General features: G+C 44.6%; 2 protein-coding genes and 1 long non-coding RNA gene across 5 annotated transcripts in view; 1 reads left to right on the forward strand and 2 right to left on the reverse strand.

Moving 5' to 3' along the window:
• The first annotated feature begins 3,133 nt into the window (after nucleotides 1-3,133).
• CASP6 (caspase 6) lies at nucleotides 3,134-17,504 on the forward strand. 3 transcript variants are annotated; one of them, XM_086704419.1, is made up of 8 exons: nucleotides 3,168-3,276; nucleotides 8,368-8,447; nucleotides 8,719-8,761; nucleotides 9,264-9,410; nucleotides 10,030-10,106; nucleotides 12,095-12,270; nucleotides 15,607-15,766; nucleotides 16,867-17,504. In XM_086704419.1, exons 3-8 carry the CDS (start codon nucleotides 8,733-8,735, stop codon nucleotides 17,103-17,105), a joined length of 828 nt encoding a protein of 275 aa, XP_086560545.1. In that variant the 5' UTR covers nucleotides 3,168-3,276; nucleotides 8,368-8,447; nucleotides 8,719-8,732; the 3' UTR covers nucleotides 17,106-17,504. The 3 variants fall into 3 exon arrangements, with proteins under 3 accessions (XP_025778111.2, XP_086560545.1, XP_086560548.1); XM_025922326.2 differs by lacking the exon at nucleotides 8,368-8,447 and having other exon boundaries at nucleotides 3,134-3,276; XM_086704422.1 differs by lacking the exons at nucleotides 3,168-3,276; nucleotides 8,368-8,447 and having other exon boundaries at nucleotides 8,713-8,816; nucleotides 9,270-9,410.
• LOC147581823 (uncharacterized) lies at nucleotides 15,638-16,566 on the reverse strand. The gene is made up of 2 exons (XR_015250298.1): nucleotides 16,534-16,566; nucleotides 15,638-16,302 (listed from the first exon to the last, which is right to left on the reverse strand). It is a non-coding gene; the product is annotated as an uncharacterized LOC147581823 (long non-coding RNA).
• A 1,189-nt stretch (nucleotides 17,505-18,693) lies between the features above and the next one.
• The window catches only part of MCUB (mitochondrial calcium uniporter dominant negative subunit beta), a 107,117-nt gene continuing 106,352 nt past the window's right edge, over nucleotides 18,694-19,458 (reverse strand). The window contains 2 exon segments of the mRNA XM_086702961.1: nucleotides 18,694-18,876; nucleotides 18,878-18,909. Of these exon segments, the coding sequence (XP_086559087.1) occupies nucleotides 18,834-18,876; nucleotides 18,878-18,909 (75 nt within the window). The 3' untranslated portion in view covers nucleotides 18,694-18,833.

A 19,458-nucleotide genomic window follows, 5' to 3' on the forward strand; every position in this document is an offset into this window, starting at 1 on the left:
AAGTTGAAAAAAAAATGACCAAAATTTGAGAATTATCTCTGAATTTTATTCCATATACTTCATTTCTAGCATAGGTGACAATTAGCTAAGACCTTTCAGTAAGTTCTATGAAAGTGACATTTAAGCCATCCTGTCAGTTAACTTTCATCTGTAATGCATCTTAATTATTTTAATAATATGGATTTGTTTTCAGTTCTTTTTCTTCTTTGAGAAGGTGGCATTGGTAGGATTCTAATTAGTCTATGTCAGTGGTTTTCAAACATGAGCGAGAAGCAGAATCATTGGATTCTGGTATTAAAACATGTGCTGGACCCCACCCAGGCTCTCCTATTCAAGAGATCTGATTGTGTAGGTCCCAGGAGTTTGCATTTCTAGTAAGTTCCCTGATGTCGATACTGCTGCTTCAGAGACCATGGTGTGATCTCTAAAAATGTACTGAAAGCTTACTGTGAGCCAGGTACTAGTCTAGGAGTTTGACAGTTACTGTCTCCAAAACTTGAGTAAGCTTGGTTCCCATTTTACAGATGAGAATTTGAAGCTGAGAGAGGTTAAATTGATTTACTTATGCAATGTCTTACAGCTAAGAAAATGGTGGAGCCAGGGTTAGAGTCTAGGCAGCCTGTTTTCCAATCCAAGGCACTCATTTTATTGGGATAGCTATTGCTTTAAAAGGCTAAAATTACACATTTAGAATTCTGAAATAAGTATCCCAAAATGCTTTGTGTCTTAAGATAGACAAAATCTTACTTTAAAACATAACCACATACATATATTATAAAAAGTAATACAATATTCTGAGATAAGATACTTAGGGGGAAAAATAAAACATTCCTTTTATCTTCACCTTTCAGATAAGTGGAAAGTCAGCCAACTGGGTTTCCACATCAATGGGGGGGGGGGGGGAGTGTTTTCAGGACTCAAGCAGAGGAGACCCTGAAAATTGGGCAAAAGGACAGGAAGTTCTGGTGGTCAGATAACACATTCAAACTGGATAAAGTCCAGAGTGCAAACGCTGAAATCCTGGATCTCATTCAATGGATAAATATTTACTGAGCACCTCCTACATGCTAAGCAACTGTTTCCTCTAATGGGGAAACCAAAAGAAGGCCAATCTTGCTTTCAGTGAGCTAAAGATGGTGGTAACAAAAATAGTTTGAGCTCTTCACAAGCCAGGCACTGTTTTAAGTAGTCATGATGAAGGAGCATAAGGCAGGTTGAGGGCAAAATACAAGCTAGCACCCCCACCCCCAGATGGGATATGTGTGATATTCCTCAGACACTCTTGGATGCTCAAGAACAGAGGAAAGGAAAGAAAAATGGTTAACTGATAGAAATCACAGTCATATAGGACATGGGTCTCCAGTTTACAAATATCTTAGTAAATTGCAAGAAAAAGGCAATTTCCTTTATGATTTTATTTTATATTTGAGAGAGTGTGAGTGGGGAAGGGGCAGAGAGAGACCGAGAGGCAGAATCCAAAGCAGCTTCCAGGCTCTGAGCTGCCAGCACAGCCCAATGCAGGGCTCGAACTCACATACCTCCAGATCATGACCTGAGTGGAAATTGGATGCTTAACTGACTGAGCCACCCAGGTGCCCTAAGAGAAAGGCAATCTTATCAATAGCCTAATCTCCAGAAACCTATAGACTCAGTTTCTTGCAGCCCCAACCACCCATAATGATGTGGGGAACAAAGGCAAGAAGGAAATGGCAGGTAAAATTAAATTTCTTTATAATCTGCAGCCCAGTGACAGATACTGGAGGCTGGCAGAGTTAAATGTTTCTCCAGGAACTCCCTACTGTCTTAAAGTTAATACTTTGCTAGAGGGAAAGACAACCTTAGCTTGGTAATAGCAAGCCCTCAAATATCTTAAGAGTCCTCTTTAGCATATCTAAGTCCCTCTGGAGGGGGCCCTTGTGTCTTTACCTCCTCCAATTCCCTAGTATATAACCAGTTACCTGGCACAACCCCAGTGCACGCAGCAATTCCTGCTCATGGGTCCTGTCCCTGTGCTTTAATAAAATCACCTTTTTGCACCAAAGATGTCTCCAAGAATTCTTTCTTGGTCGTAGGCTCCACACCATCCCACCATCACCCCAAAACTTCATGGGTCATTTTAGTTAATCGCCACAACAACCGTACAAGGCTTTGAGTGATACCCTATATCTTAACTACAGAGTAAGTTACTAAAACAGATTTCTGAAATATTTTGCACACACAATGAAATGAACAGTAAATGGCATTGGGTGAGAAAAATCCTCTGATTTCATATTCTAGTTAATGACCAAGCACACGTGGGAAAAGTTATCAAGTTGGATTTTAATTTTTCTCTCCCAAATAGGGTAATATTTATTGAAGACGGATCCCTTATACTTAAGTATCCCTTATGTTATTTTAATGTATTTAAAATGGTGCTTTAACACATTTTCCCAGCAGTCTGAAGTTAGTTACTTTTTAAATGACAAGACCCAGAGAAATGACAAAAGATGAGGCCACCTTTTAATCCGATTTTAGAGCTGCTCTTTGAAGCAAATTCACACAACAGCCAACCGAAGGAGGAGCTAAGTTCAATGCAACATTGAGCACCCGGTGGCGCTCAGCGCACTGTCAGTGAGGACTACATACATAGACCCCAAAGTTCCGCCTCCGAAGTTATGATCGCTTCCCCGAATTAGCTCTACCTATGAAAACCAGATTTAAAAATCCCAGGGTTGCCTCTAGTTTACTCTGTCCCCAAACCCCCAAGCAAACAGCGTTTAAAAGAAATCATTACAGTTCTATAACATAACTCGCACTGGGGAAGGACTAAACGGGAAGCCGGAAAACGCGACCCCCACCCCCTGGGAGGCAGGCGGGAGAAGCAAACACTGGGGGCGGGGACTGCGAACCTCGGTTCTCCGCAGGTGCCGGGAAACCACCTGCGGCTTCACTATTCGGGCCCGCCGTGTGTCCTCGGGGTGCCAACCGGCATTTCCCCAGAGCTGGCTCGTCTCCAGGCGCCAGGCGGACGAGACCGCGTCCCTGGGCCTTCCCCGCGCGCTCTGGTCGCCCCGAGCTCGGGAGTGGGGGCAGGAGCCTGAGCTCCGCGGGCGAGAGGCTCCGAGCGCAGACGCGGCCCCCACCCCCTCCCGGGAGCGGACGGGCGGGCTGGGGCGGAGGAAGGGGCGGGGGCTGCGGGCCCCTGGATGCAGGAAGCTGAGTCTTTCCCGGGCGCCAGCTCTGCGGGCTGGGACACTATGACTTCGGCGCCGGGGCTCAGCGGGGCTCGCCCTGCAGGTAGGCCCGCGGGTGCCGAGGGGGCGCGGGGCAGCTTCCCCAGCGGGGCGCGCGGGCGGGGGCGGGGACGCGGGAGCTGGGCGGCCGGAAAGAGTTGCGGGTCTTGGAGGGAAGCGCGCAAGTCCGGTGGGGGCAGCTTGTTAAATGCCTTCTGGTCCAGAAAACCAGCCCGGGACTCCGTGCGGGGTCGCCGCCGCCTCAGGGCCGCCCGGGGTAGCGGCGCCCGGCGCTGGGGCGTGCCCGCTCCGCCTTTGTCCTCCGGACGGTTCTTTCTTGCCGGGCGTCGGGCCATTTAAACCTTGGGAGGCTGGCTGGGCGGCTGTTGGCACCTCCCGCGCCTGGGTTTTTTGAAAGTTGACTTTTGGAAGTTGGATCTGGTTTTGTGTTCTCCTGAGTAAAAAGTAAAAGGAAGTGGTTGAGTGCATAATAATGGAAGCATAAGCAGCCCGCGGGAGCGCCCCACCGGAGTCCCCCACCGGAGCCCCTGGTTATGCCCTGACTTGAGCTGGGGACAAAAACCGGGCCTTGGCTGCCTGTGCAGCCCCAGTGCCTCTCCCGCAGCCAGGGCCGTTTGTGGGTTTGGGTTGAAACCACATCTTTCTCTACAGTCAACTGCTAAACGTGTACTTTAGAACTTTCTTCCCTGTCACTTACTAATTATATCACTGATAGCTGAAGAAACTTCGAGCCTGGCCATAGTAAAATAAAAGGGTGTTGGGGGGAAGGAAGGAAGGAAGGAAGGAAAGGTTGAAACTCTAGAAGTTGATGCACAGTGCCTTTATTTCAGAGCTTTTTATTCGTTGCTGCACAAAACCAGGCTTGCCCCAGAGGCAAGTTGTAGGAAGTTCAGGGAGTGGCCTTGCCCTGGACGGACAGTGCAGGGTCCGGTGGCCACTCCCATTCTGAGGGGTGGGGAGCAGGGGCAGGGTTCAGGGATGCCGCCCACTTCCCCCACCATTCTCATCCCATTGCTTTCCTTCTCCGTCCTGCGTCCTTCCTTTTTTGCCGTCTCACCCCCTTTTTCACTGTGTTCTAGGCCTGACGTGGTTTACTCAGTACAGGACTATTAAACAGATACTTGATATGGGTAGATTTTCATAGATACTGCGGGGAATGACGGCGATGACCGTAGATACTGGAGAAGTTTGGAAAAACGAACACTTCGTTTAGGAAGGTAGATGTTTTCTCTGGTTGGAGGGGGTTAGCATGGCGACCTGAGTGCAGAGACGTGAGTCTGTAGGGGGACCCGGCTTTCAATCCCACTCCACAGCACTGTCGTGGGACAAGCCTGACGCACTGGCTGCCTCATGGGCTGTGGAGCTGAGGCAGAGAAAGCATCTAACGTGCTGGGCCACCAACAAATAGTGGCTGGTAGGGGAAAAAAAGGAGTGATTAGGTTGGTAAAAATTAAACTGATTTAAGGGGCAGAGAGGTGGTGGCCGCATCATGGTGGAAAGGAAAATTGCCTAAATCAGAGGCAAGGAGAAATGAAAAGAGGACAAGAGTCCAGTTTGATGACGGACCCATTTTTGATAGATTGCAGATGCACGGGAGTGTGCAAGTCTATTATATAGAGCATCTCCGTTAAAAATTTCTCCATGTTGACAGAGCCATTTACCCTTTTAGGCAGGCAACTTGTGTTCCTGCAGTGTAACGACACTTGTTAAAGTGTGCCCTTCCTGAAAATTTGTCTGCTTAGGACATACCGCCTGAGTCCCGATGTGTTTTCTGTGGCACCTGGGTAAAATTTATCAACTCCAGTAATGTATCAAATTTAGATTCTAATGTGTGTGCCGATCGCTTTCAGTGAACAAGTAGCCAGAACAGAATGGCAGCTGGACCTGATCCATAACTGGGGGTGCAGGATGCAGGGCGCACATTTATATTGGAGCAGGGTTTGAGCTGGCAAGGGTCTGAAGTAAAGTTCTCAGACCGTTTCCTTCTGTGTCAGTATTAACAGTAAAACACTTTTGGAAGATCCCTCAGAGATTGCCAAATCTGTTGACTTTGAAACAACGTTATGTTTTAAAAGATTGATTGATTGATTGGGGGGGAGGGGAAGGGGCAGAGAGAGAGGTGGGAAGGGGCAGAGAGAGAATCCCATGCAGGCTCTGCACTGTCAATACAGAGCCTGACGCAGGGTTTGAACTCACGAACCTCGAGATCGTGACCTGAGCCGAAATCAAGAGTTGGACACTTAACTGACTGAGCCACCACCCAGGCGCCCTGAAACAATGTTTTAAGTTATCTTGAGTTACTTAAAACTGGCTGTCTTTCCTAAATCTGTGGGTCATGTCTAAGTGGAAGGCAGTATTTGAGACAACCCAGATGCACAGCTTAGATACCTAACCGGGAGGAACGGCACAGTTCCTTCCTTAGACTATAAACAATGAACTTTAAGGACCCGATCGAGTACACATCTCCAGTGCCTTCACCCTCCATGACTTGAGTTAGTTTGGTGACGGGGCCATTTGCCACAACTTCCACCCTCTCTCTGCCCTTTGAGCGGCCTGACGCTCACTAACCGATGAGCAAAAGCTGGAAGAGGTGAGCTGCTGGGCCTGCTATGTTGCACACCGTGGTAAGAGATCTGTGCTTCCCACACTGTGCAGCTTCCCAGGGAGTGAATGGGGCGATTGTCCTTCACGTAGAGATGGAATGTGTTTAGTTTGAGTTGTGTTGTTTCTTTGTTGTCTAATTGATTTGAAGAGAAGGAGGTGAGGCTATTAAAAGGAGGTAGATCCTGGAGCGCATTTGAAAATGGAAGGTGAGAAAATTCCTGGGCCTTAGTAGAGCAGTGTGGGGAGCAGGAAGTAATCCCCGTAGACAGGGTGTGAGGTGGGAAGTGTTGAGGGCACAGCAGTGTGTGGAGGCGGAAGTATTCCAGGTAGAACAATGTGTGGAGTAAAAAGTATCCCGAGTGGAGCAGTGTGTTCGTAGGCAGTATCCCCAGGTAGAGGGGAGGCTTAGTAGGAAGTGTCCCTGGTGGAGCAGTGTATAAAGTCACCCCCTAGAACACTGTGGTGTAGGAAGTACTCCGTGTATGGAGCACAGAGTATCTCGACAGGAAGCATACCAGCAGAAGCCTGTGGAATAGGAAGACTATTTGGTGGAGCAGTGTGTGAAGTAGGAAGCCCCCCCCTTCCCCCTCCCCCCCCGAAGCACCGTGTGCAGGACGAGGCTCGCCCAGGTGCAGGTGCAGCAACAGCTAGGAGGAAACATCTGGGCAGAGAGGTGTGTGCCAAGGAAGCTGTCCTTAGAGCCCGGTTTTGGCAGGAAGTGGTTCACGTCGAGCAAGGTGTGGAGTAGGAAGTATCCCAGGTAAAGCAGAATGGGAGAAAACATCCTGGGTAGCATGCAGAGCGTGCTCTCCCCTGGAGAGCGGCGGGTAGTATGGAAGTTTCTGCGTAAAGCAGTTTGTGGAGTAGGAAGCGTAGGACGTAACCTCCGGTGAGCAGTGTGCGGAATAGGAAGTGTCTCCAGTAGGCAAGTATGGAGAGAAGGAAGCGGGGAGTGAAGTGGAGCTACCCCCCATACAGCGGTATGACTGGTGTCTGGAGTAGGAAACCTTCTGGGTAGAGTAGTTGTTGGAGTGAGAAGAGTAGAACATATTCCCGGTAGAGCAAGTAGGATGTGTCCTGGGTAGGTAAACGTGTGAGTGGTACCCCAGTAAGCAGTGTAGGAGACGCCAGGTACCTGGTAGAGCCTGTGGTGCGTGGGTGATGATAGGTCACCCGGAGAGCAGGGTGAGGAATAGGGGGTGTCCCCTAGAGAGCAGGCTGGAGTTGGGAGATATCCTAGTGGGGTCTTCAGGGTGGCTCAGTCGGTTGAGCATGGACTCTCTTCAGCTCAGATATGATCTCATGGTTCGTGGGCTCCATGCTGAAGGCGCAGAGCCTGTTTGGGACTCTACCTCTCTCTGCCCCTCCCCCACTCACGTTCTCTCTCTCTCTCTCTCTCTTTTCAATAAATTTTTATTTTTTATTTTTTAAGGAGGTATCCAAATAGAACAGTGCATGGAGTAGGAAGGAAACCAGGTGAGCTGGCGGGGTGGGGGGATGCATTAGGGAGGCTGCTCTTTACTCCTAAGCCTAAGCTCTGGTATAAAAATCAGATCACCTTGTTAAAAATGCAGATTTCTCCCTCTCCTGGGATTCTGATTCTACAAATCTGGGTTAGGACCCAGGAATGTGCATTTTATCACCCAGGCCAGGAATTGATGCAAAGACTGAGGAAAGCAGATGAGGGTCTGTCGGACAGCAGGAGGGCCTTCGTGGGGTCCTCACTAGGTCTGGATACTGGGGGAATTCCAGGAGGAATCGGCTGAAAGTGAGTGGTAAAGGGCACAGAATTGATTGCCAGCCTCACCCTCATCTCAGGGCCGATTTCTGTCAGGGAGGAGGTGTGAAGGTAGAACAATCTGGTGTCCGGGAGAGAAGGGAACAGGACCCTCCTGGTTAGAAGGGGTGGGTGGGAGGGTCTGTTGTGTTTCCTTCAGTGACGTCGGCGGAGAGGACCATCTTGCTACACTGTTCATATTTGTTTATTCATTACTTTCCTTCCCCTCTGGGCTAAGTTTATCAGGCAGAAACACAGTCATGGGTGTATGGGCCTGTATTGTAGAAGATGCTAGACCCGTTGTGCCTTATAGTACAGAAGCCACCAGCCACCATGGTTATTTAAGTTGAAATGAAGAGCTGAGTTCCTTAGCTGTACTAGCCCCATTTCAAGTGCTGGACAGCCACATGTGGTCCGTGGCTAGCATATGGGACAGCACAGGTACAGAACCATTCCGTCATCACAGACAGTTCAGCTGCACAGCACTGTTCTAGCGAGTAGAGAAGGACGCAGTGAAAGGTGGTCCAGAGGGTGGGGAAGTCTGAGCATGGGTCGAGAGCAGAGGGTCTCCATCACGTGATGGGTTGTAAGCGCAAATAAATCATTCGGGAGACCCAAAGTTTAAGCCTTTACCCTTGCTCCTTCCCTTTCCCTGCCCCAAACTTCTACCGTTTCCGTTTCAGAGGGGGATCCGGTATTAACCAGACGCCGTGTTTTGGTTTTCCTGTGTTTTTAATTCCTTTTCGGTTTTAGAGAATATCTGCAAAAACATTTTCCGCTGAACAATTCCGTATCTCATTTGTGCCCCACGTCACAGAACCGTGTTACTTCAGGTATATTTTGCATGAATGCATTTGCATAATGTTTCCTCCATTTATCTTGATAATATTCTTTTCTGTTTTGCAAATAAGAGTGCTGGGTGAGAAAGAATTGAGCTGTTAATTTATGGTTCATTTATCTATTAAGTTCCCTTCCTTTTCCTTTCCTTTTCATATACTTTTGACTTTTAAACTAAGCAAAACCAGAGAAGGGTTCACAGTGTGGGAGTCCTGCAGTGTGTTACAAGTCAAAGAGTAAATTAACCAAATTCAATTTTTTAAATAGGTGTGGAGGAAAACATGACCGAAACAGATGCCTTCTATATGAGGTAAAAACGTGCTCTTGCCTGACAAATGTCTCTTCCTTTGCTGGTCAAGATCAGTCTGTAAGAAGCAAGAATGGCCCCGGGGAAGAAGCAGAGCAGAGAATGGCGAGTGTTAGCGCTGGGAGAGCTAACTTGTAGAGCCTCGGGTTGGCCGCTGCCCCTGGTCGAGGTTCAGGACCTACAGTGATGTCCAAAGTACTTAGCAACGGGGGTGGCATGGGCCCTGGAGCCAGAGCCGGGCCTGGGCGGGCTGTTGTCCCTGGTTCCTGGAGAAAAGACATCCCTGGGGTGACTGGGGGTGGGGAGCTCCAGGTAGCTGCTGTTTACCAATCAGTACAGAAATATTTCTGTCAGGCTTTCCCAGTGCACACCAGTATCATGTCACCCTGGCAAAGGAGGAGGAAACAGGAGCCCTCTGTCTACCCTACCCATTGATCTTGGGCTTGGAGGAGCTCATTATTTAATATGACCTAGTGATTGTCGTTCATAAACTTTTCGTTAACAGTGAAACATTTGATCCGGCAGAAAAGTACAAAATGGACCACAAGAGGAGAGGAACCGCTTTAATCTTCAATCATGAGAGGTTCTCCTGGCGTTTAACACTGCCAGAAAGGCGGGGCACCAGTGCAGACAGAGACAATCTTAGGCGCAGGTAACAGTTGTTGTGTTTTTTTTTTTAATGTTTATATTTGAAAGTGAGCAGGGTAGGGGCAGAGAGGGAGAGAATCCCAAGCAGGCTCTGTGCTGTCAGCACAATTCCCAGTGCGGGGCTCGAACTCACAAACCATGAGATCATGACCTGAGCTGAAATCAAGAGTGGCTTAAGTGACTGAGCCACCCCAGGTGCCCCACAGGTGCTAGTTTTATCCACACGTCAAGATGATGACCTATTTAATAAAATGACACTCACCAAAACGTGTCCACACTGATGAAATAGAGTATCAGGATGAGCCTCATTTGGGCACAGCATCCCTTGAGAACTTGCCTGAATTTTCTTCCTAACCTTGTTCTATTAGATGTAAACAGGCTTTGAATCATTACGTATATATTTACATTGCTGTATCCTAACTTGAATCAGCTTTCAGTATGAGTAAATCCTTTCCTGCTGTGGGTGAGCAAGGAGAACTATCATTGTCATATTTCACTTTTTCTTCCCCCCTCCAAAGAAAAGTCAACTTAGAGGTCATAAAAACACGTATAGATTCCTCAGGGAAATAGGGATATATGACGACTTTGAGCAGCTCGTAAGCTAATACCCAGTTTGTCACCAGGTTTTCAGAGCTAGGATTTGAAGTGAAATGCTTTAATGATCTGAAAGCAGAGGAGCTCCTGCTCACAATCCATGAGGGTAAGTAGTTTTCCTGTTCGTCTTCTGAGGGGATGGATTGCTTCAGTTACCCTCTCCAGAATCCAGATAATTATGCTGGAAAAATGTCTGACCAACTACTTTAGCATGGGTTACAGGTTTCGGTTGTGCCTCTTTGCTTATGTGTTACTACTGGATTCAGAGACTCTTCCAAAGGATTTTGCCTCTGAATTTATATGTAGCATACCACCCGCTAACAGGCTGTCATTCCAGAAATGAATGAATCAAGTCTAAACTGCAAACACTACAGATGCTGGGCAGTCAGGTGTTAATTGACTCCTTCCATACCCAGGTTTTTTTACTGGCTTCAACAAATTGTGGATTTACAAAACAAACAAAAACTGGATTTATATATATTGTCTCTAAATTTCTGCATCACTATGCAGTAGGTATTTTCACAACTTATGTTTATAATAATTACTGCACACTGTGGATTTTCAAGTCATTTGCCAATGGACTATTATAATATTTACATAATTATTTAAACCTCAGAGCTTTTTAAAAATTGAGGTATAAATGATATGTAACATTGTATTAGTTTCAGATATACAACATAATGATTCAGTATTTGTATACATTGTAAAATGGTCACCACAGTGTCTGGTTACCATACAGAGGTACAGAAAAGCTTTGTTGTTTTTTTTTTTAATTCTTTTAAAATGTTTATTTTTGAGACCGAGAGAGAGCATGAATGGGGGAGGGTCAGAGAGAGAGGGAGACACAGAATCCGAAGCAGGCTCCAGGCTCTGAGCTGTCAGCATAGAGCCCGACGCGGGGCTGGAACTCACGGGCCTCGAGATCGTGACCTGAGCTGAAGTCGGAGGCTCAACCGACTGAGCCACCCAGGTGCCCCGAAAAGTTGTTTTTTTTGTGTGTGATAAAGACTAAAAATTTACTTAGCAACTTTCAGATATGCAATACAGTATTCTTATAGGTGATATGCTGTACATTATATCCCCATGACTTACTGTATAATCGGAAGTCTTGTACCTTTTAACCCACTTCACCCCCACCCACCCACCAGCAACCACCCATCTATTCTCTTTATCAGTAAGTTTGTTTTCTAAACTCCACATATAAGTGAGATTATATAGTATAGGTCTTTCTTGAATTTATTTCATTTAGCATAAAGACCTCAAGATCCATCCATGTTGTTGCAAAGGCCAAGATTTCCTTTTTTATGGCTGAATAATATTCTTGCATGTGTATCTCTATATAGGGAAAGGTAGATGTCTATGTATATAATTTTCTTCATCCATTCATTGATGAACACTTAGGTTGTTTTCATATCTTGGCTGTTGTGCTCCAATAAACAACGGGGCTGCAGGTATCTTTCCAAATTAGTGTTTTCATAAATACCCAGAGGTGGAATTGTTGGATCGTTTTTAATTTTTTGAGGCACCTCCATACAAGACTTCTTTAATCTGTAAGTCACTTTAATTTTAACTGGCTCCTTACCAGGTTTTCTACTTCGCTTACTCATCCGCTTTGGAGGACATGAGTCTCATGTCTTAATATTCTTTGGAAGCTGTAAGTGCTACAGACATGATGAAGCTGCTGCATTCACTGGAGGGGCAACAGAACACAGCACTTGCTAAGTAGTAGTTGCCGGTCTTTCCAGTCTGCTCTAAGAAGCTCTCTGCTAATTCAGAGAAACTTTTATTGATGCCACAGCAATCCCATTATATTTTCCTGTCATTATTCTGTATTGTAGAAAAGTTAATGGAATTTGTTTAAACCCTTTGAACTTTTAATAGGTTGTTAAAAATCAGGTACGGTATGATGTAAATTTCCCTTTGATTAAAGACTAAGACCTTACATTCTCATTATGTACTCTTTACATTTCATTTAGTGTAACACATTTTCCTCTTCCATCATATGTAACTTTAGTATTAGTAAATTCTCTTTCTCTATGTAGACAGTAAACATCTTATCTTCATTTCTGTATGAACTTTTGTGGCCCTTTATAGCATCATCTTCTAGCCACATAGATGCCGATTGCTTTTTATGTGTTTTCCTGAGTCATGGCGAAGGCAGTCACATTTATGCACAAGATACCAAGATTGAAATTCAGACTTTGACTGGCTTATTCAAAGGAGACAAATGTCAGAGCCTAGTTGGAAAACCCAAGATATTTATTATTCAGGTAAGACTGATTATGGTACAATCTGACTATGAAGTCCGTGGTTCTGTACGTGTGATTGTAGCTTTATTTTTGTTAAGATTTATTTTTGGGAGAGTGCAAGCAGGGGAGGGGCAGCGAGAGGGGGACAGAAGATGTGAAGTGGGCTCTGTGCTGACAGCAGACAGCCCAGTGTGGGACTCAAACTCACGAATAACAAGATCATGACCTGAGCTGAAGTTGGACGTTCACAACTGAGCCACCCAGGTGCCCCATATACATGTAATTATAAAGAGCACCAGCCAATTTTGAAAGTAACTTTCTCCAGTAACTGGAAAGGCCCCTTTGGCCTCCTAGTCAATCAGAGTTGCAATTAGTAGTAGTTCCTTCTTAACAAGGAATAAATATTTTCAGTTTCTGGGGTGCCTGGGTGGCTCAGTCAGGTAAGTGTCCAACTTCAGCTCAGGTCATGATATTGTGGTTTGTGAGTTTGAGCCCCACACTGGGCTGTGTGCTAACAGCTCAGAGCCTGGAGCCTGCCTTGGATTCTGTGTCTCCCTCTCTGTGCCCTTCCCCCGCTCATGCTCTTTCTCTCTCAAAAATAAACATTAAATTTTTTTTTTTTTTTTTAATTTAAACTTTTTTTTTCAGTTTCTTTTTGACTTGGGTTGACATTTGAAAGGACTCAAAATGGTGGCTCAGTCAGTTAAGCGTCTGACTTCAGCTCAGGTCATGATCTCACGGTCTGTGAGTTCGAGCCCCGCGTTGGGCTCTGTGCTGACAGCTTAGAGCCTGGAGCCTGCTTTGGATTCTGTGTCTCCCTCTCTCTCTGCCCCTCTCCCCCCCCCCCCCCCCCCCCATCAAAAAAGGTTAATTTTTGAAAGGACTCAAAGTAACTAATGTGCTACCCTCTGGCCTGGCCCAGTGTCAGGTGCAGCCGTCAGTGAAGGGGTCTCTGACTGAAGAGCACCAGGCCTGGAGGCCAGTGAGCAGAACGCAGGCAGAGTTCCTGTTCTAGCTTGCTTCATCCCTCCACCTTTTTCCTTCAAGCTGGTATTAGGGATGAAGACAATTTTTGGCCCGAATAACCTCACTCACCACATCAATAAGGAGTTCGAACAAAGGAGAATTCCTGATGTCCCAGTGCCGCAATTCTGTATTTCCGTAAACGGCATGGAGGGCATGGCCACATTCAACCTGCCATAACACCTTGAGGGAAGCGAGCAGGGGCATCTCTAAGAAGTTAAGGATGATCGTGGTTTCTTGTTGGGAACTGCATTAAAGTATCTGTCACATGCAGTTGGGAGTTAACAGCTCTACATGCAGCCTGGCTAGGCTGGAGAAATAAATTTGAGAGTTAACGAGATGAATGACAGTGGCAGCCACGGGAGTGGATGAGTCTACCCACGCCAAGCATAGCTTGAGAAAGGAGTGCAAAACAGCCCTGAGGGACGCCACTGAGGAATGAGCAGAGGAGAGACACTGAGCCGGATGGTCCAGAGAATGGGGGGGTGGGGGGAGTTCAGGGAAAAAGGGAGTGGCCAGCACTGTCAGAGACACAAAGTGGCGAGCCGCTGTGGGGAGATGGCCACGAAGGAAGAAAATATTTTGCCAAGTTACTTCTCTCTGCCTCCAATTCTTCATCTGTGAAAGGGGAGGGGGTATAGCTCAGGGGTAGAGCATTTGACTGCATCTGTGAAAGGGGGGGTATAAGAGCACTGCCTCACGGGCTGGTTGTGAGGATAAAACAGCGGGGCCTAACGAGCACTTAGAACAGTGCCGAACACCTGCAAGTCCTCAGTAGGCTGGCTCTTTTTCTTACTGCAACTGATTGGGCAAGTAATGGCATCAAATTCTAGGTCTGAAAATAAGCTTGGTAATACAAAGATTAAAATCTCCCTGCAAAAATGGAATATTGGAGATCTTCTATTTATCAGGTAACTCTGAAATCACTCTGGGCTTTTTTCTTTAAAAGCTTACAAAAACCCATTTCAGAACGAGGGATGCACTTACCACAACCAAATCTTACTAGGTCACTGGATGAGGGTCACTAGGTCTGCCAGAACAAAGTACAGACCGGGTGGCTTAAACAACAGAAATTTTCTTAACGGTTCTGGAGGTTAGAAATCTGAGATCAAGGTGCCCGTTCTCCTTGGCCTGGAGGTGGCTGCCTTTTTTCCTCTGTGCATCTGTGTGTCCTGATCTCTTACAGACCACTAGTTATAGATTAAGATCATTGTAGACCTCAATTTTACCTTTTTTAAAGGCCATATATCCAAATACAGTCACATTTGAGATCCTGAGGGACAGGACTTCTGCATACAAATGGGAAGGGGTGACAAAATTCAGCCCATAATAGGCATTTAAGAGTAGAAATTAACGTTAGCCTTTGTGTGAAAATTAATGGCTAAGAATTTGAGACCTCACTATACAGTGTAAGCGAAAGGAAAAGGGCACATTAAAAGAGGTCTTCTCAGGTCAGGTGGTGGCGTCCTTTTAGCCCTACTTTGACAATGTATTGCAGCAGCTAGGCAAGCACCACCCTATCTGGGCGTGTATTCCCTGATTCAACAGAAACGTTGGGCAAATACTGTAGCTTTTCAAAGAAGGGATGTGTCTGGTGCTGTGGTGTGGTTACTTCGTAAGAAACTCAAAACCAGAGGCTTTCTCCTCCACACTGTACCTTTCAATCAACACAGTCTGGTGTACGGTTGAGCATGACAATTTAAAAAAAAATTTTTTTGTAACATTTTTGAGAGAGACAGAACACGAGTGGGGGAGGGGCAGAGAGAGAGAGCGAGACACAGACACAGAATCCAAAGCAGGCTCCAGGCTCCGAGCTGTCGGCACAGAGCCTGACGCAGGGCTTGAACTCACAAGCAGTGAGATCATGCCCTGAGCTGAAGTCGGACACCAACCAACCGAGCAAGCCACCCAGGGGCCCCGAGGATGCCAGTTTTTTAAAGGCCTTAATTAAAAGGGCGCTTGGGTGGCTCAGTCAAAAGTGTCTGACTCTTGATTTTGGCTCAGGTCATGATCTCATGGTTCCTGAGACAGCCCCGACTCTGGCTGACAGTATGGAGCTTGCTTGGGATTCTCTCCCTCTCTCTCTCTCTGACCCTCCCCAGCTCATGCTCTCTCAAGCATTTTAAAAAAAAAAAAAAAAAAACAAAAAACATGAGTAGGGAAAAACTGTCAGGTGAATTTGCTCTAAAACTTGACTGCATGTTTTTTGAAGTTTTATAAAGTAGCTTCTGTTGATGTTAAGATGTGCTCAATTATACATTCACTGTAAACATTAAGCCGTGGGAAGAAAACAATAGGTTAGAAAAGGAAATGGTTTTCCTCCTTGTCTCGTAGGCATGTCGGGGAGACCAGCATGATGTGCCAGTTATTCCTCTGGATGTAGTGGATCATCAAAAAAACATGCTGGATGTCAACATAACCCAGGTGGATGCGGCCTCAGTTTCCACACTGCCTGCTGGAGCAGACTTTCTCATGTGTTACTCAGTTGCAGAAGGTGGGTGTGTGTTTAGTACAAACAGAATTGGTTTCCTGACTTGAGTTCCATTAGTTTCACCTCACCTTGACTAGAGAGACTGGTATTTATCTGATCAAGGTGATTTGATCGTGAAGTTCACATCTTTGGTCACATCTTCGGCACAGGGTGATACATCAAGTGTAAAGTAACTTCTAGATAAGTCATTCCTGAGAACTAGGTTTAAGCTACAAGTTACATCCAATAATTGGTAATAGGCTGCTAACACTCATTTTGATAGTGTTGTAATATTCACAGAAAGTGTTGTTGAAACTCCTGTGATGACTGTTGTTCTTTGTGCAGTAAGCTGTGTTTTTCTTTCTAATCTCTTGTGTTAAAAGCCACTGCCTGGCAACTATTTTCTTGGGAATTTTTAGGAAATGGAGGAAATTATATAGAGCTAACCTCATTTTTATAAAACTATATAAATTAATCCCTTTTCTCATAGTAGTCAACCAAGAAAAATTTTAAAGCTGTCATTGACACGTCCTAGTGTTCAAGAATTTTTGAGAACTACACTTGTTTTTTTTTTTTTTCAACGTTTATTTATTTTTGGGACAGAGAGAGACAGAGCATGAACGGGGGAGGGGCAGAGAGAGAGGGAGACACAGAATCGGAAACAGGCTCCAGGCTCTGAGCCATCAGCCCAGAGCCCGACGCAGGGCTCGAACTCACGGACCGCGAGATCGTGACCTGGCTGCAGTCGGACGCTTAACCGACTGTGCCACCCAGGCGCCCCGAGAACTTACACTTCTGTAATGGTGAATTATAAAGGTGTTTTTTTTTTTTTTTTAAATTTTTTTTTTTCAACGTTTATTTATTTTTGGGACAGAGAGAGACAGAGCATGAACGGGGGAGGGGCAGAGAGAGAGGGAGACACAGAATCGGAAACAGGCTCCAGGCTCCGAGCCATCAGCCCAGAGCCCGACGCGGGGCTCGAACTCACGGATCGCGAGATCGTGACCTGGCTGAAGTGGGACGCCAACCGACTGCGCCACCCAGGCGCCCCATAAAGGTGTTTTTCAGTCACCATAACTGAAAGCCAGAGAAACTTCAGTGCCCTTTTTGCTCCTATCATTTAGGTTATTATTCTCATCGGGAAACTGTGAATGGCTCGTGGTACATTCAGGATTTGTGTGAGATGCTGGGAAAATTCGGCTCCTCCTTAGAGTTCACAGAGCTCCTCACCCTGGTGAACAGGAAAGTTTCTCAGCGCCGAGTGGACTTTTGCAAAGACCCAACTGCAATTGGAAAGAAGCAGGTTCCCTGCTTTGCCTCAATGCTTACTAAGAAGCTGTATTTCTTTCCAAAATCCAAATGATAGGAATAATTGTGTTTTATGTATCTTGTCTATATTCAAAACAGATTTTCTTGTCCTTTTATATAAATATCACTAAGGTGGAAGCTTATGGTATAGCAGTTTAAAATGTTTTAAGGTTTAATGAGAACTTAAAATAGTTGATGTTGGTATTAGACATGCTGATATTAGATGAAAGGGGTTGATATATAGGAAATGAAATCCTCAGGGAATTACTATAAATAAAAATACACAAACATTTGTAATACTTGATTTTTATAGTAAATCTCAAGGTTACTTAAAAATATCTGGAAGATTTAAATTTGTATTCTGTGAAGTTTTTATAAAAGTTTTATAATGTTTTTAAAGGTTTTTGAAACCCAGAAACTAGTTGTTTCCCCTTAATAAAATATTTGAAATCCATGTTTTAATTTTTCTAATTGACATTCTTACTCATTTGTATAATTCAGAGTTCTTGTACTTGGTCATACAAATTCATCTACATATGAATTATCACTTCTTGTATAGGTTTCAACTCTCACTTAAAAAAGCCTTTATGGAAAGATATACCATGATGATGGACTGGAAGAATATTGTTAGAATGTCCACAGTGCCTAAACGATCTACAGATTCAATGTAATCCCTATCAAAATACTAATGACATTTTCATAGAACTAGAACAAAGAATCCTAAATCCAATAAATGGTATTGGGAAAAATGGACAGCTGCATGCTAAAGAATGAAACTGGGCCATATATAAAAATAAAATCAAAGTAGTTTGAAGACTTGAATGTGAGAACTGAAATCATAAAACTAGGAAGAGAATATAAGAAAAATGTAGGTAAGCTCTTGGGACACTGGTCTGAGCACCTGCCCTCAGACAAGGACAACAAAAGCAAAAATAAACAGAACTATAAAAGCTTTTACACAACAAAGGAAACCAACAAAACTTTTTAAAAAGGCAACCTAGTGAATGGAAGAAGATATTTATAAATCACATATCTGATAAAGGATTAATATTGAAATTAATATTGAAACTATATAAGAACTCATTCAATTCAACACACACGTACACACAAAACCCCAATCTGAGTAAAAAATGGACACAGGACCTGAACAGACATTTTTCCAAAGAAGTCCTACAAATGGCCAATAGGCACATGAAAAAGATGCTCAACATCACTTATCAGGGAGATGCAAATCAAAACCATAATGAGGTATTACCTCACACCAATCAGCATAGCTAGTATGAAACATGAGTAGGATCTAAGTATTAGTTCAGATGAAACATTTCAGATAACATCTTATAATCTTAAACTATATTTAATGATAAAGATCTTCCAATTATTATGATATATTTAAAAATAAGTTAATGACAAGACAATTCTAAAGGAAGCCTAAGAAGGAAAGCGAATGCCACACACAGAGACCACTCCTCTGCAGGAGAATGAACACAACCCAGACGGACAAGGACTCTTAGCTCAAGTACCTGACTACAGTGGCAGCTGCTCGGACTCTGATGGGCGCGTCCAAGCTCCTCCCCGCATTAATCCTGGACAAGTCATGCGAATCCACAAACCAAAAATCTCCAGTGAGAACTTCAAAGAATACCTATGTTCACATTTTTTTTTAATTAACAAAAGAGATTGAAACGATCAAATCCAAAGGAACTAAGGGACTCAAAGTTCCAGTTTCTAAGTTGCAGAATCAACACATAACCGGAAAAATTTAATAACATTTAGAAATGTTAGATTAATTCTTTTCATGGACTTTCTCTCCTTGCATTCGCAAACAGTGAGTGGCGCACCTGTTTCAGGGATTCCGTAGCCTGTCAATGGGAAAAAGAAAAAGTACGTGATCAGAGAGAATGAGAAACAGGGCATTACGCATGAGAGGAGTACATGTATATGTAAATTTAGTGCATCCTTAGCTTAATAAACATTTATAATGACTAGTGGCAAATGTCTACAGTATTTCAGTGAATAGGGACCCTTCAGAAAAGAGGAACTTAAGGTTTTGATACATCCTTCAAGTTCTTATTATGTTCATTGTGCCTTTATAATGGTTTTTCTGTTTCTTATCTGAAAAGAAAACCACTTTGTGACCTATCAATCTCCCTTTTTCCTCAACTTTATTACCTAAAAAAAATATTTCACAGGTACTACTCTAAATCCTAAGTGCCCACTGCCATGAACTAGTTGGAAGAACATCCCTTAGGCTTCTTGGATTAGATCATTCAAATGTAAGACTGTACACTAAATAAAAATAAAATTGTTGTATTTTTCCCAAGTAGTGATTTTACAGAATTAAAAAAAAATGTTTTTTGTTTATTTATTTTGAGAGAGAGACAGAAAGTTGGGAGGAGCAGAGATGGAGG

This window comes from Puma concolor, chromosome B1 (assembly GCF_028749965.1).
Source record: "Puma concolor isolate L17-30 chromosome B1, mPumCon1.1.hap2, whole genome shotgun sequence".
NCBI classification, from domain to species: Eukaryota; Metazoa; Chordata; class Mammalia; order Carnivora; family Felidae; genus Puma; species Puma concolor.